Below are 13758 nucleotides of genomic sequence, written 5' to 3' on the forward strand. Positions count from 1 at the left end.
CTTAACAAATATTATCTTTAGTAAGTTACTTGTCTTTGTTTCCTCTTCTGTAAAGTGCAGTTAAGAATGGTACCCACATCTCAGGACTACTGTTAGAATTCAGGGTGATAAAGCACAGTGAGTTTACACTTGCTTGACAGATAGTCATTACTCAATTAATACCAGCTGTTGTTGTCTGGGGCACTGTGGTGATTAAAAGAGACTATGCATGTAGAAAGCATGGCACTGTGCTTGGCACATAGGTGGTGTTCAAAAATATTGTTGTTATCACTGATTCTACTACCACTATTGATTTTACATTACAAATGGCTATGGCTCGAGGAAACCAGTAAGAAATACATGCTGTCATCCTGGTAATGACACATTAAAACAGAGAAACCAAGGGATAGTAGGATAATTAATTATAGGTCCAAGTAGGAATGAAAGCTTTCAGAACAAACAGCTTTGTCTCCCCAGAGGACAGGTCCCCCCCCCCCCAGGAGCAGCAGGTGCTGGCGGCACTCTCCCCCAGCCCCAGAGGACAGGTCCCCGCCCCCCAGGAGCAGCAGGTGCTGGTGGCACTCTCCCCCAGCCCCAGAGGACAGGCTCCCCCCCCCCAGGAGCAGCAGGTGCTGGCGGCACTCTCCCCCAGCCCCAGAGGACAGGTTCACCCCCCGAGGAGCAGCAGGTGCTGGTGGCACTCTCCCCCAGCCCCAGAGGACAGGCTCCCCCCCCCAGGAGCAGCAGGTGCTGGCGGCACTCTCCCCCAGCCCCAGAGGACAGGCTCCCCCCCCAGGAGCAGCAGGTCCTGGCGGCACTCTCCCCCAGCCCCAGAGGACAGGTCCCCCCCCCCAGGAGCAGCAGGTGCTGGCGGCACTCTCCCCCAGCCCCAGAGGACAGGTCCCCCCCCCCAGGAGCAGCAGGTGCTGGCGGCACTCTCCCCCAGCCCCAGAGGACAGGTTCCCCCCCAGGAGCAGCAGGTGCTGGCGGCACTCTTCCCCAGCCCCAGAGGACAGGTTCACCCCCAGGAGCAGCAGGTGCTGGCGGCACTCTCCCCCAGCCCCAGAGGACAGGCTCCCCCCCCCAGGAGCAGCAGGTGCTGGCGGCACTCTCCCCCAGCCCCAGAGGACAGGCCCGCCCCCCAGGAGCAGCAGGTGCTGGCGGCACTCTCCCCCAGCCCCAGAGGACAGGCCCGCCCCCCAGGAGCAGCAGGTGCTGGTGGCACTCTCCCCCAGCCCCAGAGGACAGGCTCCCCCCCCCAGGAGCAGCAGGTGCTGGCGGCACTCTCCCCCAGCCCCAGAGGACAGGTTCACCCCCCGAGGAGCAGCAGGTGCTGGTGGCACTCTCCCCCAGCCCCAGAGGACAGGCTCCCCCCCCCCCCAGGAGCAGCAGGTCCTGGCGGCACTCTCCCCCAGCCCCAGAGGACAGGCTCCCCCCCCAGGAGCAGCAGGTACTGGCGGCACTCTCCCCCAGCCCCAGAGGACAGGTCCCCCCCCCCAGGAGCAGCAGGTGCTGGCGGCACTCTCCCCCAGCCCCAGAGGACAGGTCCCCCCCCCCCAGGAGCAGCAGGTGCTGGCGGCACTCTCCCCCAGCCCCAGAGGACAGGTTCCCCCCCAGGAGCAGCAGGTGCTGGCGGCACTCTCCCCCAGCCCCAGAGGACAGGTCCCCGCCCCCCAGGAGCAGCAGGTGCTGGCGGCACTCTTCCCCAGCCCCAGAGGACAGGTTCACCCCCAGGAGCAGCAGGTGCTGGCGGCACTCTCCCCCAGCCCCAGAGGACAGGCTCCCCCCCCCCCCCAGGAGCAGCAGGTGCTGGCGGCACTCTCCCCCAGCCCCAGAGGACAGGCCCGCCCCCCAGGAGCAGCAGGTGCTGGCGGCACTCTCCCCCAGCCCCAGAGGACAGGCCCGCCCCCCAGGAGCAGCAGGTGCTGGCGGCACTCTCCCCCAGCCCCAGAGGACAGGTCCCCCCCCAGGAGCAGCAGGTGCTGGCGGCACTCTCCCCCAGTCCCAGAGGACAGGCCCGCCCCCCAGGAGCAGCAGGTGCTGGCGGCACTCTCCCCCAGCCCCAGAGGAACACATATGGAGACTGAGTCCTGGTGTTGAAGCTGAAGACAGGAATCTTAATGAAGTGTGGCTGAAAACGGGCTGGAGGGGATAATGTGCTCCGCTAAGGGAGCCTTGTCTGAGTTAATTAAAGAACTATTCATACTTCTACCACCCTGAAGATTTTTGCCTCTGTTAGTTGATAGAAATTGACCATATACCTTAGGAACACTGAATAGTAGAAAGGATGATAACTGCTGAACCAATAAGCAAATGATTATAAGACAAAGTAACAGAGCCTTGAGAAAGGGAGAACATGGAGCCCAGAAGAAGGGCATCAGAGAGGGAAGTCAGGGAGGGCTTCTTGGTGGAAGTGAGATTTGAACTAAGGATTAAAGGATGTGCAAGAGGTGGCCAGAGAATTCTAGACAGGATAGTCCACAGGAAGGCCCAGAGCCTCAACTAGCACATGTTGAAATGAAGACCGTTGGTGCCCAAAGTGATCCATGGTTATCAGGGATAAACTGTGCTCTTTAAATATTGTTCAGAAAACCAACAAACTATCTTTTTATTTCCTTAACAATTCCATTATTTATTATGCAAGTAAGCCATGCTTATTGTAGAAAAAAGGGACAATATAGATATAAATATTTAAAATATGTTAAATTGAGTTCATTTATCATTTCACTGAAGCTGGAAACGGGAGAGACAGTCAGACAGACTCCCGCATGCGCCCAACCGGGATCCACCCAGCACGCCCACCAGGGGCGATGCTCTGCCCACCAGGGGGCGATGCTCTGCCCCTCCGGGGCGTCGCTCTGCCGCAACCAGAGCCACTCTAGCGCCTGAGGCAGAGGCCAAGGAGCCATCCCCAGCGCCCGGGCCATCTTTGCTCCAATGGAGCCTCAGCTGCGGGAGGGGAAGAGAGAGAGACAGAGAGGAAGGAGTAGGGGGGGGGTGGAGAAGCAAATGGGCACTTCTCCTATGTGCCCTGGCCGGGAATCGAACTCGGGTCCCCTGCACGCCAGGCCGACGCTCTACCGCTGAGCCAACCGGCCAGGGCCCACTCTTCGGTTTTAACCTTCTGGCTTCTCTCCCTCCTACTCCCATGGATAAAGGTAGCCATATATGTATCTACATGTATTTCACATAAAATATGCATATATTCATAATATACATAAAAATGCATATTTTTAAAAATGAAAGTAGAATCATCCACCTGTTTTTTCCCCCAATCAATATATTGCGAACTAAAATCACTGTCTAAAGCAGGAGTAGTCAACCTTTTTATACCTACCGCCCACTTTTGTATCTGTTAGTAGTAAAATTTTCTGACCGCCCACCGGTTCCACAGTAATGGTGATTTATAAAGTAGGAAAGTAACCTTACTTTATAACATTTATAAAACAGAGTTACAGCAAGTTAAAGCATATAATAATAATTACTTACCAAGTACTTTGTGTCAGATTTTTGCTAAGTTTGGCAGAATAAATCTTTATAAAAAACTTACTATAGTTAAATCTATCTTTTTATTTATACTTTGGTTGCTCTGCTACCGCCCACCATGAAAGCTGGAATGGCCACTAGTGGGCGGTAGGGACCAGGTTGACTACCACTGGTCTAAAGCATCAAATCTTTATACATTTGAACTATCGTGGGTGGAAATGTTCTGCAATGAAGCTTGCACTCCTGTCTTTTCCACAGAGCCAGCATCCGAGCTGTCTGCATTTACTCCCACCAGCCTTTGTGCCGGGCTGTGAACCAGGGCTGAGCTCAGTGACTTAAGAAGGTGTCTGAACAGCCCCAGAGTCTGTGCACAACTAAGTTTTTATTTATTTATTCATTTTAGAGAGGAGAGGGAGAGAGAGAGAGAGAGAGAGACAAAGAGAGAGAGAGAGACAGAGAGAGAGAAGGGGAGAGGAACTGGAAGCATCAACTTCCATATGTGCCTTGACCAGGCAAGCCCAGAGTTTCGAACCGGCGACCTCAGCACTTCCAGGTCGACGCTTTATCCCACTGCGCCACCACAGGTCAGGCCACAACTAAATTTTAAAATTAAATTTAACGCTTATAAATTGGGGAATTTCATATTTAAACATTTGAGATTTTGGCTTTTCTCGGGGAAAAGAAAAAGTGGGAGATTTGGCCAAGAAAGACTGGTACTTTCTCCATAGCCTCAGAATTGAATAGCCACTGCCCCTGTTAGATGGAGCCTGTGCTCTCTGGTCTGCTACCTACACTCCATGATGGCTGTCACTCATCTCACCTGCCTGGGCCTTCAAGGACTTGAGTTTGCCACCTCTACATGAGTCCTGTGTTTACAGAAGCTGGTTGCCAATTAAAGTAAAGCCTTTCTTAATCTGTTTATTAGTGATGTGGTTTCATTTGTTAATTCAATAAACATTTAGTGAGGGGCCATTCTGTGTTTGACTCTGTATATATAGTATACATGTATTAAAACAGTCATAAAAATATAGTCCCTGCTGTTGTGGTACTCAAATTTTAGCTGAGCTTAGGCATGTGCAAAGTGCTCTGGGAGAGTAGAGACATGTGATGAACTGAATAATGCCCCCAGCTCCCTGCCAAAAGGTCTCTGTTCTAATCCCTGGACCCTGTGAATATGTTGCCTTGAATGGAAAATGGACCTTTGCAGATATGATCAGAGTAAGGATTCTTAGATTGACAGCCTGTCCTGGATTCTCTGCATGAGCCCAATGTAATCCCAAGGTCCATTTAAGAAGGAGGCAAGATGGTCAAAGTCAGACTAGGAGAAAATGTGAGGATGGAACAGAGGTCAGAGAGGAGAAAAGATATACATCACTGGCTTTGATGTCGGAGAAAGGGCCACCAGCCAAGGAGTGCAGGCAGCCTCTAGAACAGGGGTCCCCAAACTTTTTACACAGGGGGCCAGTTTACTGTCCCTCAGACCGTTGGAGGGCCGGACTATAAAAAAAAACTATGAACAAATCCCTATGCACACTGCACATATCTTATTTTAAAGTAAAAAAACCAAACAAACAAAAAAACAAAACGGGAACAAATACAATATTTAAAATAAAGAACAAGTAAATTTAAATCAATAAACTGACCAGTATTTCAATGGGAACTATGGGCCTCCTTTTGGCTAATGAGATGGTCAATGTGCTCCTCTCACTGACCACCGATGAAAGAGGTGCCCCTTCCAGAAGTGCAGCAGGGGCCGGATAAATGGCCTCAGGGGGCCGCATGCAGCCCACGGGCCGGGCCGTAGTTTGGGGACCCCTGCTCTAGAAGTTGGAAGAGCCAGGAAATAAGTTCTTTCCTGACGAAGGGAACACAGTCCTGCTGATACTCTGACTTTAGCCCACTGAGACTGATTTTGGAACTCTAACCCCCTGAATTATAAGATAATAAATTTAAGACACCAAATTAATGGTAATTTGTTATAGCAGGAAAGGAGTAACTTTTTTTCTGGGAAAGGGTTAATAAAGAAGGGGATATTTGAACTGGCTCTGGGAGGAGGAGGAGGAGTTCATCAGGTACAGAGAGGGGATGGAAGGGAGCCCAGGCGTAGGCAGAAGGACATGTACAGAGAGTGTGAAAAAGCAGGGCCTGTCTGGAGGCTGGCTGTCGGTTCATTGTGGTTGGAACATAAGGAATATGAAGACTGAAATAGTAGATGAAGCCAGAGAGAGGGGCTGGGATCTTGACTCAGAACTGGTCCCAGGAAAAAAAAAAAAATAGTCCTCAATGGTTTTAAGAGGGGAAAAGAAGATCCAATATATGTTTCAGAGAGACTACTCTGGCATCTTGTGGAGGGTGGCTGGAAGAGACTAGACCAGAGGTAAGGAGACCAGTGAATGAGGCTGTTGCAGTGACACAGGCCACACACAGTCATGGCAGGGGTGGTGGCCATGGGAAAGTGGAAAGTAATCAAAGACTTGTCTGAACTAGGAGTAACAGGACTTGAAGTCTAACCGAGAGGGGTGACAGAGAGGGAGGAATCATGCCTTCTAGGTTTTTAGGTTGGGTGTCATTCACTAGGGCCCAGAATGAGCAGGCTTGGGGAGGGCAGAGCCAGGGAGAGGAAGAAACCATGGGTTACTTCTGGGACTTGCTGAGTGGGAGGGGCCCACTGTAAACCTGGGAAGAGTTATCCAAAGGCAGTTGGCAAGCAAATCTCTAGAACTATTCTATTGTGGGTTGAGATTAAAGTCATCTGCATGCCTTCTATATCCTGGCAGGAGCGAGGAGGCCCAGGAATAGGACTGAGAAGTTAGTGGTGTGCTAGTAAATGTTTAACAGTTGGCTCTCTGAGGGGGAAGAAAGGCCTTGATATGTAGCATTTGCCGAATCCTCTGGTATAAATATTTCCATCATAACTAATTTCAAGTGCATGGAGTTGGGAAGAGGTGCGCAGTAGTAGCACATCATTATACAATGTTTCCATCACACAGACACACCAGAAATAAATCATCTCAAGAGCTTAGATAATAGTAAAGTGTAGCAAAATAATCAGCACGTGATTATGTGGGGTATTTATTTCCTCTGTTTTCAATGTAACTTCATAGTAATTTGATTTGTAATTGTGTCTGGGTTTAACAACCAGCTCACAAAATTGTTGACAATTTTACATTCAGCCCTTGTGAGCCCGTAGGAGCAGGAGCCTGCGCACTGAAGGAGAGGCGCTGACAAAGTGCAGGTCAGAAGGGCCTAGAAATGCACCTCCTTCTCAGGCAGGCTGAGGGACACCCCGTGATCACACCTGTGGGAAGGCAGAGCCAGCTCCAGGACCCAGGAGGCAGCTCTTCCTGATGGCCCCTCGGTGCCCTGGCCAGCCTTGCAGACCCAGGAATTTAGTGTGGTCCTTGACTCCAGGATGATGACTCAGGGCACGTGGAGTGAGTGACTGGGGAAGAGGCCACTGGTCGGTCCGGAACAAAGAGAACCGGACGAGATTTATTTCTGCTGGGAGCTAAATGGGAAGCTCAGACATTTTTCTGCTGTTCCCGGTGCCTTTGAACTGCCTCCGATTGAGCAATTGCACATATTTCCAAGAAGCAAAAATTTTTTCAAGTGGACTTATTTTAAAAAAAGAATTGCTGAAGTGAACGAGCTGGAGAGGAAACCTGGGGAGATGTTCTGGCTGATTTCCTGTCCAGGCTGGGGGTGGAAGGTGGTTTGGAGGGGGTGGATGGAAGTCAGGCCCGGGCTTGACCGTTTCTCAGGGAGTGTAGAACCTAGGTCCCAGGCATTTCAGGGTTTCTCCAGCCCTCTTCTTCCTCCATAGTGGCACTGAAGGTCCAAGGGTCTCCTTGAGAGCCAGGGAGTTGCGGTGAGGAGGGTACCTTGGTGCCCTATGTCTTCTGTCCTGGCTGGCATTGACAAGATACCCACCGTACATTCTGTCCATCCTAGGTCAGCGGTAACCTCTGAATCAGCCTTCTCAAAGCACCTTCAGTTCTGGCAACTCTGCTCCTGGGTGCACAGAAATTAGTGTGCTATTTGCCCCTGTCTCCCCCTCCCCCCCAACCTGGGGATACAAGAAATAGGTTATCTAAAGGCCTTATTTATCAAGTCCCACAAAATAGTCCTTTTGTCCTCTCCTTGGGTTTTCTCCAAAGGATTCTGTTTGGGAAAAGTGGCCCCAGACCTCTCTGCCCTCAGATGTAGGGATCTGTACTCACCTCCCCAGGGAAGCGGGCTCGGGCCCCTTTCTCAGGGACTCACCAGCGCGCACGCTCACAGCTTCCACGCCAGCTCTCGGTCTCTCCCTCGCTTCACTAGTCTTGGGTGGAGGGAGACTTACCCTTACTTAGCATGTTTTTTCCCAAATCTCTTTTCTGTGCCCTGAGCACTTTCTGTTTCCCTAAAGGCTAGCCCTTGGTGACACGAGGCAGAGATACACTCCCTTTCTCTACCTCCTGCTGCTACAACCCTTCCCCAAACTGCTAGCACAGAATGGCCTCATGTGTGAGGGCGAGGGGAAGGGGAAAGAGAAGGTGGCAGGAGGCAGGTGCTACTGTTTTAAATGTACCATCTCTCCCTTTTCCCCTCACTCTCCCCCCATCCGCTCCTCACCACTGAGTATCACACTAACTCCCAAACTCTTCCTCTGGGAGCTGGCGGCCGCTCCTCCTGGATGCGACCCTGGCAAATCTGAGAAGATGCTGGTTTGATCCCAGGACTAGAATGGGTTCTGGATCAGGAAGGAAGGCACCCCCCAGGCAACAACAGAGCCTCTAGATCCTCAGGACTGGTGAGCATAGCCAAAGGGTTCAACCCAGGGGGCGTTGAGCCGGGAACTCTGCCACCTGGGGAAAATGCAGACGACCTGGGCCTGGCTGGGTGTCAGCGATGCTGTGGCTGAGAGAACTCAGCTGCCCTATGCAGAGAGTGGGAGAAGAACTCACTGAGTACAAGTGCTGGCACCTGCATGGACATCCTAATGTAGTCCCCACACCAACCCTAAAAGGCAGGTACTGGGAGAGGCTGGGAGAGACTAATCCAGCAAAAAAGAGGCGCAAGGAGAACTAGAAACCAATTTGCCAAGCTGCAAGGCCTCTCACAGCATCTGGAGATTAGGAAGAAGGAAGGGGCCTTCCCGAGGTGGACCCCTTCTCAGACTGCCTTGTAGGCATACAGGACTCAGCTCTGCAGTTGGCCAGGCCCAGGGACCCATAGAGGTGCCTCTCTGCACTCTGAGCTGATATCTGATGCCCCACGAGAGTCTCCAAGTCTGCTCAGGACTGCCCTGGGGTGAGCACAGGGAGCAGGGAGCATCCTCTCTCAATGAGAGAGACCACGAGAGGCAGGAGGATTGGAAGGCCCCGCCCAAGGACTCCTGCTTTCACAGCATGAACATATTTGTTTATTATTTACTAAAAGTAAACCTGGGCCGGGGATCAGGGGTTCCAGGACCTTTCCTGACTGCCCCTCATTCACAGGCGTGGCGTTGGTCAAGCCCTTGCCTCTGTCTGGACCTGTAAGATGGGAGAAGGGGGCAGGACTGATTTCCACTGGCCCACCCTGCCATCCCCTGAGGCTGCAGAGGGGCTGAGTCACTCCAAACAATCCCCTCCGTGGAATTCTTCATCTAGAGATAGACCAGTGGTATTAATAGCAACCTAATCTCTTTCAAATTCTTTGTGCTGCTAAAATAAAAGCAAAAATTCAAAACTGGAAGAACAAAAAAACTCTCTTCTGAGAATTCTGAGTCACTTCGGAAAGGTCAGTGGAGTCTGGGTTAACCTGTTGTTATCCAGAAAGGCCTTGGCTCTTCTCTCAACACCCAAAGAGAATGAGAGATGCTCAGCTTGTCATCTGTGCTCCTGGGCCACTGTGGTTTCAGAGAGCAGTTTGGTCTCTTCTGGGCTGGTCACAAGACTCTGCGAGAGGATTCTTGAGGCCATAGTGAGAGTCCACTACTTGCCAAGGATGCCACCCATGAGCTGGTGGGCTTGACTCTACAAGGAGCTGGGGACTCAGACAGACCCAGCCACTCATGGGCTATGTGACTCTAGGCAAGTCTTCGGCCCTTTGTTTCCTCATCTATAAAACGGGACTAATCATAACGCTAATGATAAGTGCTCACACTACCCACCTCACAGGGTTGCCAGGAGCACTGAAGGGTCTCTGTAATGGCCCTTGCTAAATCATGGCTCCTGATGATGGCCCTCATGCTTTCTGGGACACGGGCAGCGCCAACCGGAAGCCGTCACCCCCCAGCTGAAGCATGCAGAATGGAGGTGTTCCTCCGGGGATGGATGGGCATGCCTCTGCTTGTACAGCCCCCTGTCAGAGCACTCTCTCCTGCTCTCCTGACCTCTCCCCACTGCCCACAAGGCTCCTACAGAGGCTATTCCTGGGGGCAGAGCTTGTGCTGTTGACATAACAAGTGTGGGACTTTCCGGGGTAAAAGGTTGAATGGACAAACTAATGGACAGTTGTGTAAATGAGAAAGTCAGAAAGTGAGTAGGTGAATGGACAGACAGACAGATGGATGAATGGGTGAATTTGCTACCCCATAATGGGGGTCATACAACCTCAAACTGTGGGCCCAATCTTGCGTCGTAAGACCTCTGGCTTGACAACCTGCTGCTTCTTGTCCTGCCCACCCCCATCCTCAGCTCTGCTGGGAATGCACACTCCAGTTCTCTGTGGCGCAAGTACTCACACACTGGGTTCTGCTGCTGTAGTCTAGCAGAGCTCCTGCTGGAGGAGGCAGAGTAGAAGAAGAGAAAGATGGTGGGCCTTAGATTTAGACTATCCTGGGTATAATCATTAGCCTGCCACTTATGCGTATGTAATCTCAAGGAAGTTGCTGATTCTCTCTTAGTTCCTTAAGTATAAAACAGAAACAATAAAATTCTTCTTACAGGGGTTAACTAACATAGCGCTTGAAATGCACTTAGCATAGTGTTCGATACTAAGTAGGCAACCTAGAAATATCTGATGAATGAAAGAATAAAAAAAGTATGTCAGTTTGCTTTCTTTCATGAGCATGTCCAGGGGCAGACAAGATATTTAAATGTGGTTGAGAGACTGTTGGCCTTTTCAAGTACACAATTGATTGGATAGCCATACCAACAGAAGCTCTTAGGTTACTTGCACCAGGTACAAAGGTAACTGGACCCAATGAGGTTGTTTCCCTTTTCTGCACCTCAGTTTTCCTTTCTGTAAAATGGGCCAGGTTGAACTTAAACACTGGCTGGGGGCAGAATGAATAGAGTCCAAAGAGCTGATTGGCTAATGAGCCACCTAACCCTTTAATGACCAGGCAGAAGAGGCAGTAAGAAGGGCTTAGAATATGGGTTAAAGAGTGGCTGGAGACCAAACATTACTAAATGTTTTTCCCTTTTATGGGTTGGCCCGTTAAATCACCACTTCCTGGAGACTGTATTCTAAACTTTGCTGTGATGGATGCAAGGTCTGTGTGCCCACGAGCTCCAGCAGAACCCAGATGTCACCCTGGGGGAGGGATTCTGCTTTTACCTTGCTATTTTAAGCAGCAAGTTTATAATAATGGATGGGAGAGAAGCAACAGGGGCAGGAGCAGCGTGGGAATGGCCTGGGCAGACGCGGCTGCTGGGACTTCCCCTGAGGAGCTCGGGGTTCCGACCTGTCGAGAGCAGGACCTCAGCCAGCCTCCACTCGGCTTTCTCCGGCAGCTGACACCTTTCAGGGCTTGTGTGACTTAACTCATTTCTGTTTTACTTTGCTTTCTGACCCAGGGACGGAATTAAGGTCTTTCTGGAGGGGTAGGAGGTAGAGGAAAGGAAGTGGAGACATTTCTGGTGTGACTTTGGAATACCATGACTTCAGAATCCCATGGGATGGAACCAGCAAATCTGTGTTTCACTGTGACTAGAAAGAGTCCAGGGCTTTAGGGGCTTCAGTGTTGGAGAAGACCCCTGAAATGCATAGGAGTCCTGTGACTCTTGTCCCAGCCGTTGCTGAAACTCTCCCCAGAATGGGAAGCTCAATACCTTAAAGAGCAGTCTGTGGCATCTTCTGATGGTTCCAACCACTAGGAAGTTTTCCCCTGCTTTGATCTGGCCTTTCACTCATTGTTCATGAACCTGTTCTTTGGGAACAATAGAACTATATGAATGGCTTTTGAATATCTAAGCAGAGATTTTATCTCTCCCTGCACCTTCTCTTCTTCTCCAGGCTAAAAATCTTTAGTTTATTAAACACAACTTCCTGTCTCCCTACATCCTGCTTCTCCTTTTCCGAACATCGCTAGTTTGTCTAACATGCGAAGCACAACTTCATGTAGATTAAGACTTGAGGAAAAAGCAAAACTGTCACTTCTCTTGTTTCAGAAATCATAACCTTATTAAGACAGCGAGGACCTACACATACGTCACATATCATTTTAACTGGTGTCCTGGGAGGTGCAGCCAACCTCCTTGATAGAATTGGGGTTTTTTGGATATTCTTACTACTTTGTCACCAGCACCATTGACATCGCTGCTGCTGAAGTTCATGTAAATTTAACAGAAATTAATCACAGAGCTCACCTTTGGGCAAATACAAGGCTCAGTTTATTAATATAGTGACCATTAAGGATGGCAGACAGTACAACCAGGGCCCATAACACTCATTCCTGAGAGCCAGGTTCAGTTTGTCTAGTATGGCTTCTCCTTTCCTCTCTCACCTCCTCTGCTAGGCCTCCAGCTAGTCAGAGAAATTCCATTCATCATTTCAGTCTTCATGGCTCAGCTCAAACACCATTTATTTTTTTTTTTTAATAATTTTATTTTTTTAATGGGGCAACATCAATAAATCAGGATACATATATTCAAAGATAACATGTCCAGGTTATCTTGTCATTCAATTATGTTGCATACCCATCACCCAAAGTCAAATTGTCCTCTGTCACCTTCTATCTAGTTTTCTTTGTGCCTTTCCCCCTCCCCCTTTCTCTCTCCCTCTCCCCCCTCTCCCATAACCACCACACTCTTATCAATGTCTCTTAGTCTCACTTTTATGTCCCACCTACGTATGGAATAATGCAGTTACTATTTTTTTCTGATTTACTTATTTCACTTCGTATAATGTTATCAAGATCCCACCATTTTGCTGTAAATGATCCAATGTCATCATTTCTTATGGCTGAGTAGTATTCCATAGTGTATATGTGCCACATCTTCTTTATCCAGTCATCTATTGATGGGCTTTTTGGTTGTTTCCATGTCCTGGCCACTGTGAACAATGCTGCAATAAACATGGGGTTGCATGTGTCTTTACGTATCAATGTTTCTGAGTTTTTAGGGTATATACCCAATAGAGGGATTGCTGGGTCATAAGGTAGTTCTATTTTCAGTTTTTTGAGGAACCACCATACTTTCTTCCATAATGGTTGTACTACTTTACATTCCCACCAACAGTGTATGAGGGTTCCTTTTTCTCCACAGCCTCTCCAACATTTGCTATTACCTGTCTTGTTAATAATAGCTAATCTAACAGGTGTGAGGTGGTATCTCATTGCCGTTTTGATTTGCATTTCTCTAATAACTAAAGAAGATGAGCATCTTTTCATATATCTGTTGGCTATTTGTATTTCTTCCTGGGAGAAGTGTCTGTTCATGTCCTCTTCCCATTTTTTTATTGGATTGTCAAACACCATTTCTAACGTAGTTTTACTAAAACTATATTCTACCCATCATAATTTCCATAGTTGAGAAACTTTTTCTGGGATCCTGCAAATAACTTCTTTCTTTCAAGGTATTTACTATTTACCCCCCACCCCATGCTGCTTTCCAGCTGCTTCTTGCCACTGGACTCTTCTTCTTGAAGGCCAAGTCCACAGTTTCATCATCTTTATGTCACCAGCACTCTGCACAAGGCCTGGTAGACTGGGTGTAAAGTGAGTGCTTGTGGTGAATGAGTGAAGGAATGAAGGACGCAGTTCATGGATATTCTACTTGAGATGAGATTTCTTGAGCCGTCCAGTAGGGGTCAACCTAACTGTCTCAGAGATGAACGGGACTACATTTCCACTGCAGAGAATGACAAAAGTCAACATAATAGTTGCTACAACAATCCCAGGGCCAAAGATCTCTAGTCTTTAAATACAAATCAACAAAACAATTTTGGACAAATCTTCTGGTTACCCACAAGGAATCAGACCTCTCACCTGCCTCCCGGAGCTCAGTCACAGTTGCATGTGTCAGGTGCGGCCCTCTGTCAGGGCTGTGGCAGATGCCAGATAAGAGCCTGCCCGCACAGCACTCTGGCTCTAGGCCATTTCCA

The 13758-nt window shown here is 49.5% G+C and overlaps 2 protein-coding genes across 9 annotated transcripts in view; both read left to right on the forward strand.

Annotated features, from left to right (window-relative positions):
- The window catches only part of IRAG1 (inositol 1,4,5-triphosphate receptor associated 1), a 133313-nt gene that overhangs the window by 33827 nt on the left and 85728 nt on the right, over positions 1-13758 (forward strand). The gene's annotated exons all lie outside the window — the stretch shown is intronic.
- LOC136387985 (basic salivary proline-rich protein 4-like) lies at positions 420-2066 on the forward strand. Its single transcript, XM_066360068.1, has 3 exons — positions 420-1075; positions 1242-1785; positions 1893-2066. The coding sequence occupies exons 1-3, from the start codon at positions 420-422 to the stop codon at positions 2064-2066; spliced, it is 1374 nt and encodes a 457-aa protein (XP_066216165.1).

This window comes from Saccopteryx leptura, chromosome 1 (genome assembly GCF_036850995.1).
Source record: "Saccopteryx leptura isolate mSacLep1 chromosome 1, mSacLep1_pri_phased_curated, whole genome shotgun sequence".
NCBI classification, from domain to species: domain Eukaryota; kingdom Metazoa; phylum Chordata; class Mammalia; order Chiroptera; family Emballonuridae; genus Saccopteryx; species Saccopteryx leptura.

Coding starts and splice junctions, on each gene's coding strand:
- LOC136387985 (XM_066360068.1), top strand. CDS start 420: ATGAAAGCTTTCAGAACAAACAGCTTTGTCTCCCCAGAGGACAGGTCC. Junction 1,076..1,241: donor CCCCCCCCCAGGAGCAGCAG/GTGCTGGCGGCA, acceptor TCCCCCCCCCAG/GAGCAGCAGGTGCTGGCGGC. Junction 1,786..1,892: donor CCCCCCCCCAGGAGCAGCAG/GTGCTGGCGGCA, acceptor CCCGCCCCCCAG/GAGCAGCAGGTGCTGGCGGC.